The sequence below is a fragment of the Felis catus genome, chromosome F2 (assembly GCF_018350175.1).
Source record: "Felis catus isolate Fca126 chromosome F2, F.catus_Fca126_mat1.0, whole genome shotgun sequence".
NCBI lineage: Eukaryota > Metazoa > Chordata > Mammalia > Carnivora > Felidae > Felis > Felis catus.
Window position 1 is genome coordinate 74,774,914 of NC_058385.1, and position 26,614 is coordinate 74,801,527.

Sequence of the window (26,614 nt, forward strand, 5' to 3'; positions counted from 1 at the left end):
CCCGGCCAAGGCTATCTCATTCAGCAACTGCCTGAAGCCGCAGATCTCCTCGGGTGGGCCTCCTGAGTGATTTTTATTCTTGACCTCACACCCCTTCTGACGGCTGGCATGGTCAAGTCCATTTGGCGGATGGGGCAGCGGAGGGTAAGAGAGGTGAGGTGGTTCGCCATAGTCACACAGCAGGGAGAGTCACGGTGGCATTTGAGAGGCTAACGCTCTGCTTCCCGAACCTCTGGGCACTTGGTAGGGACGGACGCAGAGTCAGGAGACCCTCAGCCGGTGAGCCACTGGGGCGTTTTTAGGCCGGAGCAGAACCCCTGACCGGAAGCTGTGGGGCGGGGGGCAACATGAAGGCATGCCCCGCCCCCGCCCAGAAACACCACAAACACACCCAAACGATAAAATAGCTTTTTTTTTTAATTCACTTTGATTTGGATCATTGGAAATGTCCAACAATAAATAAAACAGAGCAAAGGCTGAGGAAGGCGGACTCTGGCTAACTTCATTCCAAATGCATCCAGATTAGCGCTCGGCTACAAAACAAACACGAGGCGAGAGGGAACAGAAAGCAAATTTTACGACGACGACAAGGAACCAAACGAGACCGCAAGGAGCGGAAAGCGCTCGGGAAACTTTGGCTTGGACGGGAGTTCAGCGACGTGCTGACGCGGCTGGGGAGGGCGCTCACCTTCGGGGGGGGGGGAGAGGTGGCAGGTTAGAGCTGGCGTCGGGGTCACGGCCATCCGCAGGTGGACACAAATGGGAGTTCTGCCCAATGAGCGCGGCTGAGCCAGGGGGTCAAGTTCAACACCAGCGCAGGTCTCTGACGGGCTGAGAGGGAAAGTGGGGGGGGGGGTGGGCTGGACGCTTGTGGGAAGCACATTGCCGCTCGTCTAATGAGCAAGGAAGCTGCTAATGCCCGGATGCCAGCTGTGAACGCCACTTTGGGGGGGGGGTCTCTGCCCCTCCTGCCACAGCACCTTCTCCTCTCTGTGCCCCAGAGGCGGAGGTTCTTCAGGACGAGAAAGCGGAAAGCTGACTCCGTCTCCCAGACCACATGGCCTGTGGGCATGTCTGCTTCCAACCAGATGTCCGTGATGGACACAGTGATAACCCCGAGCTCTGGGGGGCGGCAGGGGGGTGGCACAGGGGCAGCTGCTGGCTCCTGATGGCACGTGGCCAGCGGCCGGCCATCTGTCGCTGGACAGCGGCCACTCGGGGCTTGTCCTTCCCTGGAGGAAGCGTTTCTGGTGCTCCCCATGTGGGGGACGGTGAGCTCTTTTCTGTTTCCCGTTTTTGCGTTCGGGCTGCCTTGACAAGAACACTTAAAGCAGAGGCCACGGCTCGAAATACTCTCTGTGACTCCACTCCACCCTTGACCCAGAGGCCCAGCCCTTCCTGCCCCCGGCACTTACAAGAATCGCCCTCCCCACCTTCTTGTCTGGCTTCCCTATTTTAAGCCCTGTTTTCTTGTATCTGGCTTCTCCCACTGAGCACAGCCCGTGGGGGTTGCCCGACGACACCCGCTGAAGCCAGAGTCTCAAAAGGCATGGGTTTAAGAACTTTCTTTTCTGCCCGATGGCTCTGGGGGCCAGACGCTACAAACCTGCCCTGCTTTGTGCCTTGACGGGGGGAGGGGGTAAGGGCAGGGGCTCCAGGGGGGCCTGTGGAAGCAGGTGCTGGTTTTGCAGGAGGTGGCTCCTGGCTCACTGGGGGTTGGAGAGAGCGCCGAGATCTCTCTTCCTCCTCAGCCCCCATCTTTCTGGCTTTAGGCTCAGCACTGATGACTGAGGGCGGGGACACCTCTGCTCCATGCCTGGGGCCCGGGGCTGGCCTCCCAGGAGCCCTGTGCCTGGGGACCTGGCAGAGCCCTGGGCTGGGAGTCCAACAGTGAGCGGGGTGGACACTCGAGAGCCTCCTCTGGCTGGGGGTTTCTCGTTGTCCCGCCCACAGCACGCTCAATGCTCTGTGGGAAACAGTCTTGCCCAATTCTCAGCCATCCTTACCCCGGGTAGAGACGCTAACTGGCTTAAGCCAATCAGCGCATTCGATCCCAGGCCCAATGATTGGAGCGCATTGGGTTTAGACCCCTTCGCCAAGCCAATGAACACAAACGTGTGCTGGGGCACTGGGAGGAGCAAGGTTTCTCCCCTACTGGGGGGATGGCGGCAAAAGGCAGACACCAGGGCTTGCCAGGGCCACCATGGGAAGCCTGGGGACGAGCCAGGTGGGGAGAAGGCAGAGGCCCACCCCCATCACAGTTCTCTGAGATGCTGGATGGAACCCAGCTGGGAAAGCCCACCTCAGGATGTTTTAAACAGAGAGCCGACGATTTCCTGGTTTTGCTCGAAATGGTTGACTCGTGCTGTCACGATTGTTGGCTCACTTTTGCAAGTCGCTTCCCTTCCCCGGGTCCTGCTTTTCTGGTCTGTTAAATGGGAAGGCAGGCGGGCTTGAACGGGCCTAGCGGGAGGGTGAGACGGCCAGGACCGGGCAGCCGGGCCAGACAGCCTGCGCCTCCTCCCCACGGGGACCTGTTCTGACTCAGCAACGCCCAGGAGCCGACTGCACGCACTGAACCTGTCACCCCTGTATGGACCCAGGAAGAGCTCGGGAGTCCACCCTGCTCCCTGTCTCAGTGGCCACGGTTCTCAAGGGCTGTCCCTGGGCTCAATCAGCCAATCGACAGATGCCTGCTCTAGTCTCTGAGCGTGGATGATCAAGATGACGACCTCACAGTGACTGATGAGCCTTCACCGGTCACGAGAGTCTCATGCTTTGGAGGACTTTAAAACGGGCACACGTCGTGTGTTTTTTGGTTTTTTTTTTTTTTTTTTTTTTTTTTATACATCACATTTTGTATTCTGAATCTCTGAGAATCTAATAAAGGCTAAGGAATCTCTCCCGGTGACGATGCTCATATGCACGGGCTTGGGGGGAGACAAACGCGGCATGCCATTTCTGGGGACCCCTGGGAACTGCCTAATACCACCTGTGGCCCCGGAGCTGACAACATGCTTCCTTCCCTGTTTGTAGAGGGAGAGGCTGCAGCCGGGAGAACGGGGCTTGCCAGAGAGCCTCGAGAGCGCAGGAGACAGGCCCCGTGGCTTCCGAGACTGGCATGCCTCACGCTCCCCCAGGAAGCTGTCACGCCTCCTCAAGGTGGCATGGCCTGTTAGCAAACGCTCTCAACAGGAAAAGCGGTTTTTCTGATTAAGGGTCAGTAACTAGAGCCAACAATCACTGTCCTCCTATACGTGTGACCCCACTCCCCACCCGGCCCCAAGGGAGTCCCGCTGGGTTTTGGAGATTCTTAGCCCGAGACCGAATCCAATCCGCAATGGCGAGGAAGGAAGGTGGGGCCGAAGGGAAGGAGGTACGGAGCACCCCGCAAAGCTGCCAACCTGAAACCCTGGGATCTGCCCACCGGCAAGCCCCCAAGCCCTAGACGCCCCCCACCCAGAGTCTGAAGCTCCCCAAGAACCTAGATTCAAGCTCCCCCACTCCCCGGCTGCCAGGCGAAGCAAGAACAAGCTCAATTAAGCCGTCAGGACCGGCCACAGAGCCACAAAGTGCACACGACGTCAGCGGAGTTAAAAGAATAAATCAATAAATAATCAGGAAGGCTGAAGAGGAAAGATCAGAGCAGCCCGGGAGGGAGAGAATGAGGTATGTCTTCTCCCGCTCTGAAACTCATGTTCCTGGGATGGCCCTGCAGCCCTCAGGACACCGTGCAGGTGGCCAGCAGGGACGTGGCCCAGAGCGTGGGTTTCCTGGGGAAAGTGCCGGCTGGTGGAGGTCATACGCGTGGCCTTGGAAGGTCATGGGCGCCACATCCAACGGTCTGTGAATGTAAGCAAGAATGATGTTCCGCGGCTGACACGCCTCTGGACAGCACCGCCCGTCATCCCAGCTCTGCTCCAACTCAGGCGCGGCCTCAGGAAACTAGAAAAGATGCCCCCGAGCTACAGGGCAAGGGGGCGGCATTGCTGGGGGGGGTCCCCTCTCCCGAGTCAAGGCTTTTGCCTTGTTTCGGCCAATGCGCGTGTTTCTCCCCAGACACAAAGGCACGCGGAAGTGGTCAGATCTGCTCTCAGCCACGGTTACAGCCACAAAGATCCATCGCTCCAGGGACATCGGCTGCGGAAGAAGACATCTGCCGGGGCCTGAAACGCTCTGCCACGAGTCTGTGAAGGCCTTCGGGGCGGGGAGCCTCTCCGGCCACCGTAAATGAGCTTTGGGACGACAGCGGGGGGGGGGGGGGGGGGGGGGGGGGGGGGGGGCGGGGCGGGGGCGGGGCGTTGTCGAGCCGAGTGAAGGAGGGGCCGGGCATCGTGCAGAGAAAGGCGCCATCTTGCCCCCAGTGTCCACATGGTCCAACACGGCTCTGTCCTGAGGTCTTCCCTGGGTCCCCGGGCAGAGGAAAAGTCTCCGCCCATCCGTCCCGGAAAACTGTCCTTTCCTTTAGAACACAGAGTCCCAAGTATCTGCCCCCTCCCCAGAAGCCAAAGGGACCTCGGTGTTTGGAGACTGGACCCTCCCCCGCATCTCCCCACCTCCCTCCAGCTCCGGGACAGCAGTGAGGGGCCCTCTCCATCTAAGACCAGTTCTGAGACTTCCGACACAGACCCGGCGGGGCTCGGGGCCCTTGCTGAGCAGACGCTGCCACATGTTGGCTCGCGGGAGGCCGCGAGGGGCACCTGAACGCCCCCACCCCCGAGGCTGGCCCTCAAAGCTCCCAGGACAGAACGGCCCCAGCGAGAGGCTGGGGCTGGACACAGAGAGGCGTGCCTCAGTTCTCCTTTGCAGCGTCATCTCCCCTTGAATATCCGGATTTTATTGATGGACGCCAAGGTGGCCGTCACGTTGGACTCAAAGTCTCCATCGTGCACCCCGGTCTTGCGAAAAGCCCCCGCCGATGGGTTGTTCTCCCAGTAGTGATGCCAGTTCCCCTTGCTGTCTGCCCCAAAGCCGTACAAGTCTACCTGCGGGGGCAAAGCAAAGGTCAGAACCAGACGGCAGGGCCACAGGTAGAACCTCTAAGAAGGGGAGCCTACAGGCATCTCCCGAGTCTGTAGGCAATGCTTCCCAAGACTCCTAGAAACCCTTCTCCGTGGAACCCGTCCGGTTCCTTACTGGAACTCCCAGGGGCTCAGGGAAGCAAAAGCGAGTTCTGTAAAAGTCAAGTGTAACGCCAGAAGGCACTACGGGAGGCCAGCGCGTGGGTGGCCCCGAGGGTGCCGGGGCAGGACAGCCTCTTCTCAGAGGGAGGCTCCTGGGACTGGGGAGGGGGAGTGGAGTTGCCAGCAGGGCTCCCAGCTCTGCCTGGCGGAGCCAGCGAGCGCCAAACCGCTATTCTGAGCCTCGCGTCCCTCATCCGGAAAATGGGCCAAGAAGAATGACCGCGTTGAGGCAGGTGGTAGGTGCTGAACTCTTTCTTCCCTGAGGCTAATATCCATGCGGTTCAGGAGCCCTCACTGGCCAGTGGCCAGGGGGGCCTTTCCCACACGTGACCAGCATTTACTGAGCACTTACTCTGTGCCAAGCACTGCGATAAATACATCAGAGTTCATCACCGGGGCCACCTGGGTGGGTGCTGGGGAAATCAGGGACTCAGGAGTCAGGTCTCAGACCTTGGAGCCTGTGACTTACCACAAGCACCAGTGAGGACGGGGGCTAACGTCAGGGCTCCCGCGGCACAGAGGACGGCAGGGCCAAGGACGCAAGGGATCTGAGATAGCAGGTGACACTTGAATTGGGTCTCGGGGGAGGCGTTGAAGATGTCCAGGAAGGAACATGCCCTCCAGGGAGAGGAAATGCTATCTGGGCTGCGGCAGCGGGGAGGGCAGATTTGGGGGGTGGGGCCCCACCGGGGCAGGAGATACCTCTGTGGCCAGCTGGCCAGCACAGCTTTCTTGTGAAGGCCAGCGGGGCCACAGCGGCCCCGGGGCAGGAGGGAAGAGAAGGGAGTAGCATTTCTGAGGCAGCCGGGTGGAGGTGAGGACAAGAGGAGGCTTCTGGGAGAGACAGCCCAGGCTTCTGGCGACAGTGCGGGTTCACGGGGAGGGTGGTGACAGAACAGCCCCTCCCCCCTCCCCGGATGTCCCCCAGGATCCAGGTGGGGCAGGGGCGGGGACGGCTGCATGTGACCTCTGATGGCCCCGCCTGACACAGGGCTGGGGAGGAAGAAGGGTGTAGGTGTTGTGGCCCCCCTGCTCCTCTGCCCGGGGTGGCAGTGAGCACCCCAAATCAACATGGCTTGGCGGATGGTCAGGCAGACCCACGAAGGGAAACACAACACGCACTTGGCAAGATCACTGGTTCTCAGTGTCGGTGAAGAGTGGAAGCCCTGGGTGCCTGGTTTCCACCTTCAGAAATTCTGGCGAACACGGGCCCGGGCGTGGTCCGGGTGCTGGGATTTAGCTCTGGGGACGATTCTAAGAGCGGCCGGGATCGAGACCCCAGCTCTCCCCCGTTACGACCTGCTCCATTATTCTGCCCCCAGATCCGAGCCTCCACCCGCCAGCTGTGACTCGGCCTCCGGAGCCTGCACAGAGCGAGCCAGAACCCTTGCCCCTGCCAACGTTCTCGGGAATGCCCAGAGCGTAGAGATAAGGAACGGGGAGCTTCTGGGAGAAGAGCTACGTCGGGGCCCGGGTGAGGCCGGGGGTCAGCCTGACTGCAGACGCACTCCCGGACGCTCAGAGAAACGCGGAATGAGGGGCTCCCCCCGGGGTGGGGCGGCCTGGCAGGCACGGGGGGCGGGTGTACCTCATCGCAGATGTGCAGTGAGAAGATGACGGACAGAATGCCGGTGGATGGGTATCGCCCGTGGCCCTGCAGCCAGTTGTCAAAGACGTATTTGATGAAGGCCGGATGATAGATCAGGATCTGCGGGGAGAGGACAGGGCCCCTCGTGAGCACCTGCTGGGTGCCCCACACGGCCGTGGCCGTGGGGGACAGAGCAGCGAACAGAGCCAGCAGCCCTGCCCTCGTGGGCCTTCCCTCCTAGTGGGAAGGACCGGCGGTGGCCTAACCACGGAGGCAGAGAGTGCTAGACAGAACACAACTATGGAGCCGTGGAGAGAAACGAAGCAGAAAGGCAATAAAGTACGGGGGTGGGGGCGGGGAGAAGGCTGGCTGAGAAGAGGGCTTCCGGTAACATTCACATCAGGCCAGGGAGGTTCCAGGAAACAGCATGCGGCGGGGTCAGGGACGCCTCTGTCACGGGGCAGGAAAACGCAGGGGCTGAGCCGCCCACCCGTCGCATGATCTCTGTGCCACGACATGACCCCACGCGCTAGCGTTCCCTCTCCTCGTGTTATAGATGAGGAAACCGCGCTCAGAGAGCCTAGGTGATGTGCCCGGTGTCACACAGCCAGGGTGGCCAAGCTGGGAGGTGCCTGGTATCAGACCTGCCCTTGACTCCACCCCCACGGCTGCTTCGAGGACAGCGAAGGGGACGTCTCAGGTGGTAGAGGGAATGCATGTCCACGAAGCCTAAGGCCAGCCCCCGGGAATGGACTAGAACAGAGGACCGTGCAGGTCTCCGGTCATCAGTCAGCCAGGCCTCAAGGGACTGCCATCTCTGAGAGGCTTTCCCATGTACCCACTGGGCCCACATAGGGCTCCCCCCGTTCCCTGGGCAGCGCACCCGTGCAAATGGTAGGGGCTGGAGGCCCGGGTCCAGCCATACCACACTGGCTGTGTGTTCCTGAGCAAGTTACTCGACCTCTCTGATCTTGACCTCACCATCTGAAGAGGACAGCATATGCAAAGGACCAGTGGGGTGGACACTTCACTTCTTCCATCCTTCCGCCCTTTGCCCACGTCTTGGCCAACCCCCCTACCAGGGGCCCCCTGGGGACGATGGAGCTATGGAGGCAGGAGGGGAGGTCTGGCTTTGAGAAGCTCACGCCACACAGCGCTGGGTCTCAAAGAGCAGCCGGCATCAGCATCCCTGGAGGGCTGGTAAAAGGCCGGATCGCTGCCCCCTCCCTCCTCTTAGAGTGTCTGATTCAGCAGGTCTGGGGTGGGTCTGAGTCTCTGCAGCTGTGACAGGACCCCAGTGACGCTGCTGGTCCGGGACCCCCACTCGGGGACACTTTCCCGGTGTTTGTGGAGCAGGGGAGCTGAGTGGGGGCTACGGCCTCCGCGGGCCCGGGGGGCCCAAGGGCTCTCTGCAGCCAGGCGCCGGCAGAGGGGGGAGGTGGTGCTCTCCAGCCTCGTACAGCTCCTTCGAAACGAGCCTGAGCTCAGAGGAGAAGGGGCCGAGTTCGACTCACCTTATTCTTTTTCACTTTGATCTTCGCGGGGACAGGGACGTAGGTGCTGCAAGGGGAGAAAGAGCGGTTAATGCGGGGGCGGGGGGGGGGGGCAGACTGCCTGCATGCAGCTCTGGCTGGGGGACACTGGAGAGGGAGGGAGAGATGCGGCCTCCCCGCCACAGCCCCGTCCCCCTGCAGCAGTGGCCCACTGTAGACACCAGAGGGCGCTCGTGGCTAATTCAGGAACTTTCAAACCGCCGCCTTTCCCCCAGAAAGGTGGGGGGCGGGGGGCGACTTTCTCCAAGTCCCCACACCACAGAGCGCAGCAGAGGCCAGAGCGCACATTGCCACGGCTAGGGCGCTGGCCGATGAGCCCCACGAACGCCCCCTTTCCATCTGCAAGGTTACGTGTGCCCCAAGGTGAAGGTGTAAACGCCCCGCCACCTGGCCTCATGTCCATTTAACGGGGACAGGGTGGGAGGGCAGCCGAGCCCAGGCCTGGCCCCCTCGCTCCTCCCCTGCTTGAGCCCGCTTCCCTCAGGGCCCTCCTGGGAGGGCGGCCCCGGGCTTCCTGCACCCCAATCCGGCAGGCTTGCTGGCTGGTCCTCAGACAAGGAGGCTTCTGGCCTTGAGGACAGTGAAGCCACTTCCTTTAAGGAAGAGGGAGGGAGCTAGGAACCCGAGACTGGCTCTCAAGCTAGGACAGCATGCTCAGGGCAGGCCCCTGATCCCTCTTTGGGGGAGGGGAGGGGAGGGGAGGGGAGGGGAGGGGAGGGGAGGGGCCTCTCCACCCCAGCCCCCCAGGGGACTCACTGGGAGATGGTGCCCGTGGTGGTGGCACTGACCACCCACTCCAGGTCGGTGGTCTTGAAGGGGACCAGGACCATGCTGACGTTCTCCCCCAGCTCCCTGAAGCTCTCGGGGTACACCAGATGGTGCGTGGTCTTGCTCCCGACGTCGGCCTCAAAGCCCGCTGTGGGGGCCTTGTTCATCCTGGGGGACAAGGGACAGAAGGTCACGCGTCGCATCCCACGGGCACGGGTCAGCCTTAGCTCCACAAGCCTGTGATGTCACCTCTGGTGCCTCACCCTCCGTGGCTGGGCCCCAGCTTCCCGAGCTGGAAAAGGGACTCAAGTCGTTAAGACGCAGCGCAAAAGCTTGCGTAGTTCGTTTTCTCTCCGTTTCTCTTTTACGACCTCACGCGAGCCTGACCATCGTCTCTGCTGATGACCTAGGAAGCACAAGGCACCACCCTGGCCCCTCAAGGCACCTCGTTAACACCTTAATGGTAATGACAACCACACCTGGGAGGCATCCTGTGGCCCTATTTTCCGGCGGAAGAAACCCGAAGGCAAAGAATTTGTCTCAGGACACACAGCTTCCGGGTGGCAGGCTCCAAGTCAGGTTTGTCTGACCCGCTCCCCCTCACCGAATATTCCTGCTGCACGCCGGGCACACTGAGGCTCCCAGAAGCCAGGCGAGGGGTCTAAGGGCATAAACGCAGAGGCCACGGAAACGGGAGACTGTTCTAGAAGGCCCCTGGGGAGCAGCAGGCCCCCGCTGCCTGTCCTCGCGCTGAGGCGCTCGTGACCCCGGGGGCCCGAGCGCACAGTGTGGTGGAGATTATGACAAGAAACCCAGGATACACGTCTTCCTGGAGGATCTGTTTTTACTCGGTGACGGGGAAACGAATTTACATTAAAGACATGCGGTTTTATTACGGCCTCGACTGCAAAACGGGACTGAGTTTTCAAGATTAAACGGGAGTCTTCAAATAAACCTTGCCCTCTCGCCAGGCGTCTCCGTGCCAAGCTCCCGGCCCCGCTGGCTTCCTCCCGCGAGTCGTTTCCCATCTGGGTCCAGAGAGGCGCTGCTCGTCCGCTTCCCTCCCACGATGCACGGCTGGGGAAACTGAGGCCCGCGGGGGGGGGGGCCTAGGGTCCGCGGGGGAGCCCGGCCATGCCAGGACTGGGGTGTCTCGACCTCCTGACCCTGGGCCGAGGCGCCTCTAGCAGCTAAGGGGACGGGCGCTCACCTCAGCACGAAGTCGTGGCCGTCTATCTGAGGCCCGTACCAGGACTCCCTCAGGTTCCCGGAGTTGCCCACCACGGCACAGCGCCGGCAGCCCCCCGACTTCTTCTCCAGCAGGGGGTCCACGTTCCCAGGCACCACCTGGAACAGCTCCTTGATGGTATCGTTCAGGTTATTGGGTTGCTTTTCCCGCTGGAGCCTCTGCGGGCCGAGGACGGAAGGAGACAGGTCAGCCCAGCTGTGCTGCCTCTGGCCGCTGCTCACCCAGCCGGCTGCTGGGCCCCAAGACCCTCCCCGCTGTGCTCACTGGGCCCCAAGCTGCCCCCTGTGCTCACTGGGCCCCTAGCTGCCCCCTGTGCTCACTGGGCCCAGAGCTCCCCGCTGTGCTCACTGGGCCCAGAGCTCCTCCCTGTGCTCACTGGGCCCAGAGCTCCCCCCCCTGTGCTCACTGGGCCCCAAGCTGCCCCCTGTGCTCACTGGGCCCCTAGCTTCCCCCTGTGCTCACTGGGCCCAGAGCTCCCCCCTGTGCTCACTGGGCCCAGAGCTCCTCCCTGTGCTCACTGGGCCCAGAGCTCCCCCACCCTGTGCTCACTGGGCCCCAAGCTGCCCCCTGTGCTCACTGGGCCCCTAGCTCCCCCCTGTGCTCACTGGGCCCAGAGCTTCTCCCTGTGCTTACTGGGCCCAGAGCTCCTCCCTGTGCTCACTGGGCCCCAAGCCCCTCCCCGCTGTGCTCACTGGGCCCCAAGCTGCCCCCTGTGCTCACTGGGCCCCAAGCCCCTCCCTGCTGTGCTCACTGGGCCCGGAGCCCCTTCCCTCTGTGCTCACTGGGCCCCTAGCTCCCCCCTGTGCTCACTGGGCCCCTAGCTCCCCCCTGTGCTCACTGGGCCCCTAGCTCCCCCCTGTGCTCACTGGGTCCCTCCCTGGCACCTTCCTTTTTGCTGGGCACCTGGAGACTGAGGAGGCTCAGACAGCTCTCTCCGGAAGCCCAGGAACCCCTCAGGGAGGTGGGAAAGATCACTCACTCATATTCCACAAATGTTTATTGAGCACCTACTGTGTGCGAGCTACTCTGCCAGCCACTGAGGCATCGAGACCCGGTAATATGAGAAAGCCACATGAGAGAAAGGTCAGGTGACCCTCCGTGCCCACCACCCCCGCCTCTGCCCCCTTCCTCCTCCTGACCACTCCCCACCCCCCACCCACCAGGGACCACTGGGCTCCAGCAAGACCGAGAAACTAGCCCTTTGCTGGATGCATCAAGGCCTCCGATGTCTGCCTGGCAAATCGCTTTCACCCTTTAAGACCAAGCTCGAGACTTCTGACTTCCTCACTCCTGGTAGAACCTGGAGATATTTCCTAAGGAGCATCCCATCGGACTCTGTCACCATGTCGCTGTGTATATATCACACCACACTGGAACGTCGGTGAGAAGGATGTTCTGGGGCCCAGCCTGGTGGAACCACATGTCCCAAATCCAAACCAGGATTTGAACCCAGGCTTTTAGAAACCGAATGTAAAGTCTCTCCCACAACACGGCCCCTGTCTCAGACCCTTGGAACCTAGACCTCGGGAAAGCCCAGCCCCTGGGCTTGGGGGAGGTGGCTGCGGGGTGAGTCCCACCAGCCTCTCCCGGCTCCAGGCCCCGGGCAGTGACTGGGAAAGAAAGGAGAGGTTAGAGATTGCTTTGGCCGTTGTCCAGCACATTAGTGACGGGGCACATAGGGAGATTCAGAGGCACACGCAGGCCCCCACCGCCCTGTGACGGAAGGAATCAGATCTCTGAAGGAGAGGCCCGTCGGTAAGCCCAGATGGCTCCTTTAGTTAAAACCCCCAGCCCGTCCTCCGCACCTGCCATGGGCGATAAGACCGGGACCGCTCAGCACACACACCCCCTAGGAGGGTTATAATACATAAAACACAGAGAAAGAAAATAACAACTGTTGGTGAGGATATGGAGAAACTGGAACCCACATACGCCGTTGGCGGGGAATGCAAAATGGGGTGGCCACCGCGCATAACAAACACAGAACTACCACGGAAGTCCGCAATCCCATCCCAAAGCACGTCCTCAAAAGAACAGAGAGCAGGGTCACGAGCAGACACCCTGCTGTTCACAGCAGCATGATTCACAGCAGCTGTGAAGCGGACGCAAGCCGAATGTCCACGGACAGGTGAACGGATAGGGCAGGTGTGGAACACCACTCGGGTCACAAAAAAGAAGGGAATTTTGATAGACGCTACAGCATGGGGGGGGGGGGCCTTGGAAACCCATGCTTGGTGAAGTAAGCCGGACACAAGAAGACAAATACAGAGGGGTCAGATCCATAGCGACAGAAGGCAGAATGGTGGTTGCCCGGGGCCGGGGGAGGAGGAAGAGGAGTTAGGGTTTAACAGGAGCAGGGTTTGGGGGACACGGTGAAAAAATGCTGGCTATAGGTGGTGGTGAGGGTTACACAACAGTGGGAATGTGCTTAAAGCCACTGAATTGTAAGCTTACCTTATGGTTAAGGTAGTAAATACTCTTAGGTACATTTCAACACAGTAAAACAGAATCGTCTCCAGGTTAAACACCTGCTTCTGATAAGATCTCCTGGGAAGCTCCCGAATCAAGGAGCCCGACTCAGTAGGGCTGGGCTGGGCCCAGGAACCTGCATTTCCAACCGCTCCCCGGCAATGCTGGGACGGGCAGAGGGCCCCAGCCAAGCTCTCCTTCAGGAGCCTCCATAAACGGCCCCACCCGGGAAGGGCCCCTTTGCGCCCAGCACTGCGAAGACACGCTCAGGACCAGCGTCCTCACATTGTGTCATTACCTCGGGGGAGTCTGGCACGGTCTGTGGGATTCAGGGGTGACGTGGCATTCTTCAATCCAGCGCTCAGCAGTATTGACTGAGCACCTAGTATATCACATGGGTGCGTGCTTTGCCTCGGAGGCCCCGGGGCTTGAAGCCGGCAGGGGACGTGACTCGGGAGCACAGCACAGCATCCTCTTGAGCCCGGCTATTACTGACTTACTCATCATTCATGACTCATTGCAGGAAAAAAAAAAAAAAGTAAGTTCATTTTAAAAGGAACTCTCACATCCCCACCACAAAGGGACAGCAAGGATTACTTGGCCGGAGAAGAAGGAGAAGGAGGAGGAGAAGAAGAAGAAGAAGAAGAAGAAGAAGAAGAAAGTAATTGCAGAAAACAATCAAAACAAAATAACGTTATTTCATTTGGGCTCATTCGGTTGCTTGCCCCGGGCAAGATGCCCATCCTCCGTTAGAAGGAAAGCCGGCAGGTGTTGAAGTGCAAAAGGAAACATCGGGTCAGGTTCAAGTCCTCGCGACTGCAGACCCAGCGAGAGAATGACAGGGGACTCCCTTCCTCGCTCTGAGATGCGCGATTCTGGAACCCTCGCGTCTGACGCCCTCGCATCACCTAGAATCACGCCGCTGGCCACGCACAGGCGGCACATGGCCCCACGTCAGCAACTCGGGGTCCGCTGCAGGGCTTTCCTGGCAGCGCTGGAGACCCCGAGGCCCCGAGAAGGGAAGGGGCCAGGCCCTTGGGCGCGTCAGCCGCACAGCCGGGAAGAACTTGGGGGAGGAAAGACGGGCTGTGTTTCTGCAGATTAGAATCCGAAATCACCCACCGGCCAGCTGGGTCAGTCGGGGCAGGGCACTCAGTGCTGCGTCCCTGCTCCTGTCCTCCTTGGGAAGGAACAGTCTGTCGCGTCTCCCTGCCTTTTGTAAGTAACAGGAAGGGCGCTACCAGGTGCTGACTTGCGCGTCGGAGAGAACGTTGCATTCAAAGTTCACCCTCCCCCCCTCGCTCGTCCTGAGGAGTTTCCCAGTATCCTTGTCTGCATCCAGTCCGTGCTCCGGAGGCACCTGCCAACTGTGGACGGGGAAACGCATGCGACTCAGGGCGGGGCCGGAAAGCAGAGGCCAAGTCCGGGATGCGTCTGCGAGGGGCGGGCGCTGTCCACAGCGAGGGAGGGCCGGGCACGCCGTCTCCACTGCGGGATCCCCCTCGGCGAGCTGGGACAGGGAGGCGCACATCCTGGGCACACTCATGCTCGGAGCACAGTCTGGCAGAGCCTCCCTCACTGCACGTGCCCTTGCACGTGATCCCACGGGGATCTTGGGGGCGTGAACCACAGCACAGACAGTCCAGCCTGGAGGCGTGATGTCTGGCCTTCTGTGCCCCCTGTCGCAAGCCCCCGTGTGTGCTGCAAAGAGGCACCCTCTCCTCCCATCCCTCCTTCCTTCTCCGTCCAGTGAACCCTGCTCCTCCTTCCCGGTCCAGCCTGCCCTGCGGCACCTGGGAGGCCTCCCACGGCCTCCCACAACCCCCCACGATATTGGTCCTGGCCCTTATGCATGTGCTGGGAACCTCGGGTCCCTCAGCACAGGCGTCGTGTGACCCGCAGCTGTTGTGGGCTTGTCTGTCCGGCCCCCTCGGCATCCGAGCCACAAGCACAGGTGTGACATTCGGTAGCCTGCTCCGTGTGCCTTTGCTGTGCTTGCTGAATACGTGAATGTCCTCTACCAGGGTCGACACACGTTCACACACCCATGGGACCCATCGCTGCTGAGCCCCCATCATGTGCTCGATGCCGTGTGGCGTGGGCAGGTTAGAGCAGGGACTTTTGCCGGACTTTGAAAGCCCATCATAGGTGGGGGCAAGCATTGTTTTTTTGTTTTTTTCTTAAGTTTGTGTATTTATTTATTTATTTATTTATTTATTTATTTATTTAGAGGGAGAGGCAGAGAGAGAGCAAGCGAGACAAAGAATCCCAAGCAGGTTCTGCACCTGACGCAGAGCCTGAACTCTCGAACTGCAAGATCGCGACCTGAACCGCGAAACCAAGAGTCAGAAAGCTCAACCGACTGGGCCACCCAGGCGCCCCCCACACATTCTGTGGCTCCTCTTACACGCCGGGCGCTGCGCTGAGATCTTCATAGGCGTTTTCTCATTTATTTCCCATAACCATCCTACGAGAAAGGTGATACGAGGCACCCATTTTACAGATGAGAAAACTGAGGTGCGGTGAGGTGGAGTGGGTTCCCCAGGGCCCCCCAAGATATGAGTACCCGGGCCTGGCTCCAGGGCTTAGGCACTAGAATGTGATGCCACTGTGCCCCTCACCAGTGAGGTGAGCCTCACCAGTGAGAAACGGAGGTAAGATGACCTCCCGGGCTGTGGTGAAGTCGGGGGGCTGGAGGGCAGTGCCTGGAAAGCTTGGCCACAGTGGCACTTGGCATTGGATGGGGGCTGCAATTATCAAGTGCACTGAGCACAATGATCGGGGCAGAATAGACGTCTCCTGTGGTTGGGGCAGGACCCCAGGCCCCACGGAGCGGGAGGGCCCAACACCGTGTGGCCTGTCTCAGGAGTGGAAATGTGGCCGGGACACAGGGTGTCTGGGACAGAGGCAGGAGGAGAAGGTCACCGGGCAGGCAGATGGGGGGCGGGTACCAAGCCCGAGGGGGACCCTGTGCGATTGCCCCGGTCTTCCTGCTCCCGTCGGGGCTACATCTGCCTTGTGTTTTTCACCTGCCGGGAGGCCCCTGAGGCCCACGGGGACCTTGAAGCTCAGAGACGCAGGACCCCACAGTTCTGGCCTCAGAGTCCCCCCGGCTCGGCTGGTCGGCCCCGGGCCCCGACATCACATCCTCCACACTTTCCCAAAACCCTGGGCAAGGAGGGACGAAGGGTCTGTGGGCCCGGGTCCCCCACTGGTGGCTGAGTGGCCTCGCCTGGCTGGGTGCTCCCTGGGTACGGACCGAGCTGGAAGTGTCGACTCCAGCCATTGGCTCCACGCCGGGCTCCGAGGGGTCTGGGACGCGGCGAGTGTGGGAGTCACACGGTGTGAGCCACCCTCCGCTGGCTCCCTGCCAGCCGAGCGCCCCGCAGCTGGGCTCACGACATTTTAAAGGCGGGGGCTCTGTGGTTGGAGCCCTGGGTCTGGATCCATCAGGGACATTTTGCCCCGGCTGTCTGGGGGCCCACAAGCCCAGCCCTGACGCATCTTGGAATCCCTAAGCTGCTTTTGATTGCAAATATTCCGGGCCTCCACCCACAGAACAGGGGTGCCTGTCAGACGTGGTGTCCTGCTTCTTCACTCCAGACATGTGGCCCGCATCCTGTCAAGGAACCCGGAAGCTCTAACGCCCGGCTCGTTGCTATCGATTTCTGTTCACCGGGGGTCCCTCTTCCCAGCGCCCATCTCTTCCAAGTGGCCACCAGGGGCTGAGCTGCAGAAAAAGAAGGGCTGTAGATAAGAGCTGGGGGTGGGGACGTGGGAGGACAATTTGATACAATGCTAACAGTCACTTGGAAAAATGTTCAGCCTTGATAAGCTCTGGGGGGGGGGGGCGGAAAGCAAATTCATTACTACTTGCCCATTCAGCCAGCAAAATAAATAAATAAATAGAAATGTTAGCAGCTAGGGGCGCCTGGGTGGCTCAGTTGGTTGGGCGTCCGACTTCGGCTCAGGTCACGATCTCGCGGTCCGTGAGTTCGAGCCCCGCGTCGGGCTCTGTGCTGACGGCTCAGAGCCTGGAGCCTGCTTCCGATTCTGTGTCTCCCTCTCTCTCTGACCCTCTCCCATTCATGCTCTGTCTCTCTCTGTCTCAAAAATAAATAAACATTAAAAAAAATTTTTTTAAAGAAATGTTAGCAGCTAACGTTTGCCGTGTCGTAGAGAACGTGGGCAAGGCGGCCGGTATAACCTCAGTCTGAGACTCGGCGAGATGAAGAGGTTCACGCAAAAGCACTCTTGGTAAGACCTAGAACGTCAGGAGCAAAACCCAGGGACCGTGACGCTACGCCCTGATTTCTAAGTCTAGAAGGCACAGAGCATGTTCTGTGAAGATACCTAGGGTATAGCGAGAAACCGGTGTGGTTTCCTTACACCTTTTTGTACATTCTGGGCTCGGCCCAGCCTGCGAATTTTAGAAACTGCCCTCCCTGAGGGCCTTAGGGAAGGAGGTCGATGAATACCGTCCTGGCTGTCCACTCTAGAAGCTCCCTGCCAGGGTCATCTGGTAACATCTGGAGACGTTTTGGTTCTCACAGCTGGGGGACGGGTGAGGCTGGCATTTAGTGGGTAGAGGCCAGGGACACTTGTGCCAAACGTCTTACGATGTGCTCGACAGTCCCAGAAACAAAGAGGTATCCAGGCCCAAGTGTCAAGAGTGTGAGGGCGAAACCCTGCCTGGCCAAGCTTTGGTCCACTGCCTCCTTTACCAGACTCTGGAATCTTCGAGGGGGTGTAGACCCTGCCTGCTCTGTTCTGTCACCTCCCCGGAACGCACCCCAGGACCTGCACACTGACGTGATCAACACAGCTCGGTGAGTGAACCAAGGCTTGGCCCAGGCATTCCGATTCACTTCTTCTGAGTCATTTCAGCCTCTTCTCAGCTGTCCAAATGGACCACAAGCTCCCGGAGTGCAAGAGGTGCTTAAAGAGGGGCGCCTGGGTGGCTCAGTCAGTTAAGCATCTGATTTTGGCTCAGGTCATGATCTCACAGCTTGTGAGTTCGAGCCCCATGTCGGGCTTTATGCTGTGAGCACAGACCCTGCTTCGGATCCTGTCTCCCTCTCTCTCTGCCTCTCCCCTGCCCCGTGCGCTCTCTCCCAAAAATAGACAAAAAACGAAAAAAAAAAAAAAAAAAAGAAAGAAGAAAGAAAAAAAAAAAAGAGTTGCTGAAAGGGAAAGTCGGCTTCTTACAGGAAGCCCCCCCTGGTTTTCTCAGCCTTCACTCAACTCCACTTCATAACAGGATACATGAAGGCCTTCATGAGCTAATGTCAATGGCCTCATGGCTCACACCCCACCCCCCCCATTCGCATTCGGATTTTAGCCAGGACGCTCTATGCCTCCAGCAACCCCACCGGTCTTTCTCACGCCACTAGGCCGATGCACCAAACGGTCCCTCTGCCTGGAGAGCCCTTCCTCCAGTCCCCACCCGGACAACCTCTCTGAATCTTTTATGATGAGCGTGGCCACGGTCTCCTCCGACAGCCCCAGACCCAGGGTGGGGTTTGACGCCCCTCCTCTGCACCTGTGTATCTCCTGCGCTCCCTCCCAAGTACCGCTCTATCGCCCTGGCGTGCGGCTGTCCGTCTCCTCCCTTGCCACTCCTGCAACCCAAGAAAGGGAAGACTTTTCCATCTCCATATGCTGGCGCTTGGCATACAGGAAGTGCCCAAGGAATCTCCAAGGGAGGAATTATTTCTTACTCCCCTTCAATCCACTTTGGGGCTCAACACCCGGAATAACCTTTCAGACCACTAGACCGGATCGCGGACGCCCCTGGCTAAGATCCACGGAGGCTCCCTGGTGCACACAGAACAAACCTGATGCCTCACTGTGGTGCCACCCACCTCCAGGCCAGCACACCCAGCGGGCGCCACCCCAGGGCCCCTGTGCTTGCTGCTGCCAGTGACTCCGGCACGTTCTCCAGACCCTTCCGTGGCCGGCGCCTCCTCTACCTCTGGGGCTTAGCTCAAGTCCTGCCTCCTCAGAGACCTTCCCCGACAGCCCCATGACAGAGCCCCCTGGCCCCCAGCTTCTCTCACAAACCTCCTCTGGTCTTCCTCAGGGCACTTCCCCCTGAGCTTGGCTTCTCCGTCTCGGATCTGTCTCTCTCGGCCAGAACAGAGTTCCAGGAGAGTAGGGACTGTGTCTCTTTTTTGCATCTCGATATCTAGCGGGCGGAGCGGTGGCCCTGCACAAACGTTATGACCACGTCCCAGCTCCCGAACTTGTGAAGGGGCCCTTGTGGAAAAGGGTCATGAACGAGCATCCTGGACTTAGAGGCCCCTGAACCAAGTAACAGGTGGCCTTAGACAGAAAGGCAGAGAGAGAGAGACCAGAGACCCAGAGAGACCCAGAGGGGAGGGTCGTGTGAAGATGGCGGCTGAGCCTGGCGTGATGTGTCTGCTGTTTCAAACCACCCAGTTTGGGGCAGCCGTCTATGCAGACACAGGAAGCGAACGCAGAACGCTCTGCTCTGATCTACGCGTCGCGGGTCCCCGACCAATAGTTGTTGGGTGAATGAATGGGAGCCTGGCGGGGCCCCCTGGGGGCCCAGCCCCTGCCCAGTCCGGACCCACACCCAGTCCCCGGCTCTCACCAGCCACCAGCTGTAGGTGTCCTCCTCCAGGAGCGCGTTCTGGGCCGTGAGCAGCGGCTGCATGGACCGGTTGAACCTCTCGTCGAACCAGGGCGAGACCCTCTGCTGCCCGATGCAGCGGGCGCACGTGCAGGGCCTGTGCGCGTACTTCATGAACTTCTTGAAGTTCTCGGACAGCTCGACGACCATCTGCTTGGGGAACCAGGTGGTGGCCACCATGGTGTGGGAGTAGTTCAGGAAGAAGGAGGTGAGGAAGATGAAGAGGACGAGGAGGGTAAGCACTTTGAGGGTCCTTTTCCTCACGGTCACCATTTCTGCTCTGTCCGGAAGGACGCCTCCCAGGGGACGGGCTGGAGGAAATCACGCCTGGGAGCGGGGGGGGGGGGGGGACGCGGAAGAAAAATCCCAGAGACGGAGGCTCGGTCACAAGGCGAGGCGGGGACTCCCAGGGGGACTGCGGCCAACTTCGCTCCCGCGGGCCAGCGGCCACCCCAGTGTGCCGGACATCACCCTGTGACGGCCGGCGGCTAAGTGACCACTCGGGGTGAGGTTGATTCCCCTTGCATATAATCTGTCTTTCCAGGAGATAAGCAGGCGGCTTGGTCAGCAGTCCTTAAACAGCCAATAGTGTCTCTCGAAGCTTTAATCAAACTTAATAATATGATTTCCGTTCCCATCCAAAGGGGTTGAGGGGCAATTAATCTTTGTGACAGATGCAGGGACTCTCGGAGGGGGGAGGGTGGTGAGGACCTCAAAGGAAGGGTCACGGTGCAGGAGAGAGGGAAGGTGTCTTTGCCACCGTCCTCCGGAAGGGATGATGTGTGCTGACACTTAATTACAACCCGGTCTTTCCCACGCTGTCACCATTAAGCAGCCTGCTTGACGAAGGCACTGAGGGCCGTCTGTCACCTGCACGGAAAAGGAGGAAGAAAACAGGGTGAAATCGCATTAGCTTGTTTTAAAAACCCATCTCTGTCTCCTCACCTCCTCCAGGATGAGCTCCGTGATCTCCCACTCTGTTGTCAAGCCAAGAGGTGGGAGGCTACGGAGGGTTTACTCCCCGTCTTGAGCCTCGGGGTGTGCCTGGGGCTAACGGGATGTTGGCGCCTATTCCACCAGGTTGCTAAGGGACACAGAAGTTGCCCCCCCCCACCCCGCCATCCCTCCTGCAGCCAGAGCCTTGTACAGGTAAGCGTTCAACCGAAGTCTGTGAAATGAGTCAACGATGCACGAACAGCGCCAGGCACCCAGAGACTGCTACGCACGGGCTCCTTTCTTGCTCCTTCACTCTCCTTTGGATTCTGAATTCAACAACAATTCTACGCTTCCGCGCACCCCGGCACGCACCCTCTGCCGGTCAGCCTCAGCCCTACGAAGCAGGCTTTCGACAGCCCAGGTTCAAGTTCTGGTTTACCAGCCCTGTGGTCTTGGGAAGTCCGTCAGTCTTCCCGGCCCTCAGTTTCCTCTTCTGTGAAATGGGAAAACGACACGCCCACTCAGAAGTGGTTAGAAAGGTAAGGTAAAATGCGACAGGCTGAGCTTCTGGGATCTGTTAGGTGACTGTTCAGTTTTCCTTTTCCTCTTTCCGCGCATGATTGAATGAGGATTCTTGGACGATCCACTAAAAGCCGGACGCGATGGTCGATCATTCCTGCGTACCTATCTCGTCCAAGAGTCCTCAAAGCGTACTGCCAGACAAACAGGGGTTCCCCGTTTTGTCCTCAGAATAAACAGGCTCAAAGAGACCACATGGCCCCCCCCAGGTCATGGGGAAAAGAGGAAGCAGGTCCTGAATCCAAATCCACACCCCTCTGATTCCACGCGCGGGGAGGGGAGTTCCAGGATCGAGGACTCTGCTCGGGAAGCGATACGCTATCTGGCAACTGGTCTTCGGCTGGAAGGGTGCACCGAAAGGGAGAGCAGATCTCATCAAAGGAAGCCAACGGGGACTCCTCGGATATGCATAGCACAAGCCCCCGGACGTCCCTGACCTTATGGCGGTCACACCTCTTCACCTGAGCTTGCTGACTCTGGTCTTTGCTTAGCATGTGTCCCCTGCCCCAGCCCCAATCTCCGTCGGGTCAGTTCCTCCCCATCCTCAATGTGTAGATGCCACAGGTACATTTTTTTTTCTAGGAAAGTAACGGTTGGAGGGCTATTGATTACTATAGAAAAAAGGGGGGGGGGCAAAAATCAGATTAAATCCATAGCGCATTCCTGGAGACATCCAGGGCTCCAATGTGCTACCGCCCTCTACGACCTTCCCGATCTTCAGCCCAGCGGGCAAGGGGACATCTTGATTTGCCCAGTGCACCACTTGTCACTGTTCAAAACAACCCCACTTGTCCTGGTGACCTACGGGTGTCCAGAGTTGTCCCTTCCGGCGATCCCCCCCCCCCCCCCCCCACCGCCCCGGCCGGCTCTTCCAGGAAGAAGCAGCTCTGTCACTTGAGTTAGATTAACCTGCTTACCGTCAAGGGCGGGCTCGGATTTGACTTGGCTGGCAGGGGATTCCCGGCCCTCTCGGCCCAGGGATGGATGGGTATGTGTGCTAAGTCCTCCAGTCAGACTGAAGCCCCCTGACTTGCAGGAGGCGAAGAAACTTGATCTTGCTCTGGCCGTTTGATTTTTGGACACAAAAGTCAAGGTCGTGCTGGCCGGTTTAATGGCGCGAGTGGACGAAGGCGAGGGCTGAGCAGGACCGGGGCAGGTGGTGCTGAACCCGGTCCAGCCTTACCCGCAGTCCCCCCTCCGCCTCAACATCTGCGTGACATGAGACAGGTAACAAAGCCCCTTTATTTTGTAAAGCGGATTGCTTCTTGCTTGAAGCAGTGCGACTGATCCACAGGTCAGAGCTGTCCCTGCCTTTGGGCTCCTGCCCAGGCTGACCCCACTGTGCGGAAAGACCATCCCGCCCTGCCGGACTCCTACTCGTTCTTCAGGGATCAGCTGGTGCTGCCTCCTGGAAGAAGGCCTGCCTCCTCCCGGCAGGAGCAGCCTCCTCTCTGGCTTCCACAGCATCTGGCTCCACTCCGGGGGTCCTGTTTACTCATCTGTCTCCTCCCTGGGCCGGGAGCCCCACGAGGACGGGAACTCAGTCTCACTCGCCGTTGGGTCCCCGTCACCGGGCGCACACACACACGGCACAAAAGGAACGCCGAAGCAGATGCCGGGAAAGACAAGGGCCAACCATCCAGAGGGGAGAGCTGGGCAGAAAAGCACAGATGGAGAAGCAGAAGATGCTGATTCTCAACCAGGCTGTACCGCCCGTTTGCTGTGTGGCCGTGAACAAGTCACCTGCCCTCCCTGAACCGTTTCTTCAACTGGAAAATGGGGCTGGTATCACAGATTCTTTCCACTTTGCTGGGCTGTCACCCAGGCAAGGCTTGTCCAGTCATCTGATCCACGCACTGCATATTTTCTAGGGCTCTGCGATGCTCCAGGCTCTGGGATAGGTGGTTGGGACACATCAAGAAAGAGTCTAAGGTGGGAGGTTCCCAGGCAGATGCAAGGCCCTGGTGCCTTTGGGAGAAAGGAGGCTGGTCCACCCGGATCGATGTGGAGGAGAGGAACAGGCATGTGTGAGGGTGGGGTGGAGAGCACGGGGCTGTGGAAGCCACTAGAAAGGCTAAGTTTGCTCAGAGTGACATGGGGACCCGCCGACACCAAGGGCAGAGACAGGGTCACTCAAATAGAGGACTGTTGGACCGCACAGATCAAATAAAGTTCTGAATGGGCTGTCAGGGTCCCTACAAGGTCCTGGCTCCATGGGACAGATATTCATGCTCTGAGCTGATGCTGGGCTGGAGTGAGGGGGGGAACAGAGGGCAAGGCTGGGCCGCAGAAGCAGGGGAACCACAACACCCTCCTCCCGTCCACTCAGCAAGTCCCGGTAGCCACATCTCCGAGCCCAGAGCGCTCGCGCAGATCCCATCCCAGCAGAGACCTTCTGTGCCAGCATCAGTGAGTGCTTTCCAAAGCCCTCGCGTGCACGGCGATGGAAAAGCGAGAACACCCTTCCACCCCTTCCCCAGCCCCGGGGAAGAAACAAGGGAAGCATGACTGCCCTGTACTCCAGTAAGTGACGCAGCCTGTGACGCACGGGCGAAAGCCAGCCCTGCTCCCGGGAGCAGAACCCGGACCAAGATGCCACGGGCCTGAGACCTCCGCGCGCGCCAAGCGTGTGGCGAGGGAGGCCGGCCACACCTCCCCCGGGGACACGGCCCCCTGGCCCGCCTGCAGAGTGACGGGCACCTCTCAGCCACGTGCTGGAGGACGAGCCCGCTCCCTTTAGTCGCACTTTGCAGATACCGCGTCTCTTACGAATTGGACAGCGGCATCCCTGTGCCTCGCCAGCCTATCGGTGCCGTTTCCCAACAGTGTTCACTCACGTCGCATCTCTGCGTGACATTTTGGCCATCCTCGCGATATTTCAACCTTTTTCACTATTAGATTTGTTAAGATGGCCCGTGATCAGTGATTACGGCGGGCTGAAAGCTCCAATGAGGGTTAGCACTTTTTAACAGAAAAGGATTTCTACGTTAAGGTATGCACCTTGATTTTTTAAGGCATAATGCTACTGCACACATAACAGACTCCCCCGGTGGAAGTAGAACTTCTGTACGCTCCAGAAAACTCATTTGACTCACTTTGTTACGATATCCGCTGAATCGCGCTGAACTGAACTCTCGGTATGCCTGTACTGGAGGAGGCACGGAGAACGTGTATGTGACAGTCTAAAGGGGCCACTGGCACCATGGTGACACACGTTAGCACCTTTTCAAGGATCCAGAAAGTCACGATTTCCCTCAAGAGGGTGCTGAGCAAGGATAAACCTCTCTGGCAACAGGGAGAGGCTGGCGATGACCAGCCACTGACAGATGAGCTGTTTTAAATGCTTGGAAAGCCTGGTGAATGAACCGCACGGGTTTCTGTTCCGTTCACGCCTGCCGCGGTGCACAGATCCCCCAAGGCTGGGATGCCCCTGGCTCTCCGCAAAGCCCCTGCAGGAAAGTTGCCAGTGAAATGACCAAGGGGGCGAGTCGATGGGTGGGTACATCAGCACGTCGCGTGAAGAAGTGCAGTGCTGCCCTCCGTGTGGACCCCCCTCCGTGTGGATCCCCACACAACCGGGCCAAATGGATAATCATGCTTATTTTCCTGACATGGGAAACTGAGGCTCAGAGAAGGCAAGCGACTCGTCTAAGGTCACACAGAGAGATGGTGGCAGAGCCAGCACTCCGCCCCTGCCTTCTGCTGCTCCTTCTAGATCTTTCTCTACAGCTACAGCTACTCCTCTATTTCATCAACACCTGCTCTCATCTTCATTACCTCCTTTCTTGTCCTTTCTTTGGGCTTGAAATCTGTTGTCTTTCCAATTTCTTGAGACACATACTACCTTGCCATGCCCTCTCCCTCTGCATCTAATGTCTTTGAATTAGGTATTGCATTCATTTCAGTTATTGTATTTTTCAGTTCTAGAATTTCCATCTGAGCCAAACTTTTATGGGTTCTTGTTTTCTTCAGGTGATATTCCCCCTCTTGTCTATCGTCCTGCAATTATTCACCACAGTTATTTTAAAGACCAACATGTCTGTCCCTTGTGACATTTGGAGAACATGTGGGTCTACTTCTATTGTCCGTTTTCTCTCTTTATTTCTCTTCCATCATTTGGTTCTGTCTCCCGGCATGCCTGGTAACTGTGCATACTGTATGTGCCAAAAGCACAGAGGCCCTGGAACAGGCTGTCCTTATTCGGAGAGGAACGTGAGCAGAGACTTTGTTCCAGTTGGTGACTGGGATGAGTGGGGCCACGCTCTAGTTTTCACAGTGACTGGTCATTTCTGGTTTGCCCTCACTCAGAGGCCCTTCTCAAAGGATAGCGGGGATGTCTACCGAGGCCCCTCCTCCTTGCCTGCTCTCACCTCCGATTTCTGTCTCCCCTGTACTGTGAGGTTATCAAAAGCGGGGTCCAGCCTTTTAACCTCTCGGCTGCTGTTTTCGGCTTGGTTTCTCGGGGTCTGGTCCCGTGCAACTGAAATACTGGTAAATGCCTTGGTAGGAAGAAAAGGTGCAGGACGATCCCTCTTTTCTCTCTGGTTCCTTTTGCTCTAGGTTCTTGGTCACTTAGGGTTGGGCTGACCTGGTGGTCCCGAGTTCCATTTTTAATTTAATTAGTTTTACTCCCAGCCTTGTGAGACGGCCCAACACGGAGCTGTTGTTCTCTGCTTGTCTCTGGAGCCTCCTACGAGCCAGCACGTCCCTCAGGCAGGAAGGCCGCAGGATGTAAGACTCAAGCCCTTCTTCTCCCTTCTCTCTCGATCTTCCTCTCTCAAGTCCCGGCTGCCTTGGCTGCTCTCTTAACACCTTCAAAGAGCTGGATTTCTTTTTTTTTTTTATTTTTTAAAAATGTTCATTTATATTTGGCAGGGGGGACACAGAATCCGAAGCAGGCTCCAGGCTCCGAGCTGTCAGCACAGAACCCGATGCGGGGCTCAAACTCACGAGCTGTGAGATCACGACCTGAGCCGAAGTCGGACGCTTAACCGACTGAGCCACTCAGGTGCCCCTCAAAGAGCCGGATTTCTGTCTCATCCGGCTTTGATAGTCCTCGGTGGGAGAAATGGTCTACAAGCTTCCTCCACAGCTGCAAGTGGAGGCCACAGTCTTTCCTCTGCCTCTCTGATGCCTGGTGCCTGGCACAGCTTCCTGGGTGCATCAGGTGCTTGGCAAACCTGGAAGAGGGGGTGGGGCCCAAAGAAGCCCCAGGGGTGCCACACAGATTGTATCGCCTCATACCAGCGGGGTGGGCAGATGGACAGGTGGAGGGCCACGGCTGCCTCTCTCGTCTGCCACCCCCTTCCCCGGTTCCATCTGCTTTCACTTGGCCTCCGCACACACCAGCTTCAGGATGCACAGAGAGGAGGACTTCCCAGCTCAACCCACCCCGAGAGCATGACGAGCGGTTACGGGAACTTAGCGTCCACAAGGCTTTGGGTCATTGGAAACTGGCTCCCACTAACGTCCTGGCCTTCGGGGGTCCCGGCGGCTTCGCCTGGGGGCCCAGGGTGGCATGAAACAGGAACTAGCTGGTGAAGGGTCCCATCACTTCTAGCAAAGAAGATCCCTTCTCCCCTGAACTGCTACCCAGCCCCGGCCTGTTCACTGGACACTTGGAATCCACCTCGT

At 58.9% G+C, this 26,614-nt stretch overlaps 1 protein-coding gene across 3 annotated transcripts in view; it reads right to left on the bottom strand.

Moving 5' to 3' along the window:
* Positions 1 to 394: 394 nt before the first annotated feature.
* The window catches only part of ST3GAL1 (ST3 beta-galactoside alpha-2,3-sialyltransferase 1), a 96,320-nt gene continuing 70,100 nt past the window's right edge, over positions 395 to 26,614 (bottom strand). For 2 of the 3 annotated variants that reach the window (XM_045050132.1, XM_045050133.1), the window contains 6 exons: positions 19,427 to 20,335; positions 10,303 to 10,499; positions 9,081 to 9,260; positions 8,286 to 8,331; positions 6,772 to 6,891; positions 395 to 4,985 (listed from right to left, as the gene is read on the bottom strand). In XM_045050132.1, the coding sequence (XP_044906067.1) occupies positions 4,812 to 4,985; positions 6,772 to 6,891; positions 8,286 to 8,331; positions 9,081 to 9,260; positions 10,303 to 10,499; positions 19,427 to 19,738 (1,029 nt within the window). In that variant the 5' untranslated portion in view covers positions 19,739 to 20,335 and the 3' untranslated portion in view covers positions 395 to 4,811. Of the gene's footprint in view, positions 4,986 to 6,771; positions 6,892 to 8,285; positions 8,332 to 9,080; positions 9,261 to 10,302; positions 10,500 to 19,426; positions 20,336 to 21,897; positions 25,816 to 26,614 lie in introns of those variants that run through there. The other variant, XM_045050134.1, reaches the window with a different exon arrangement.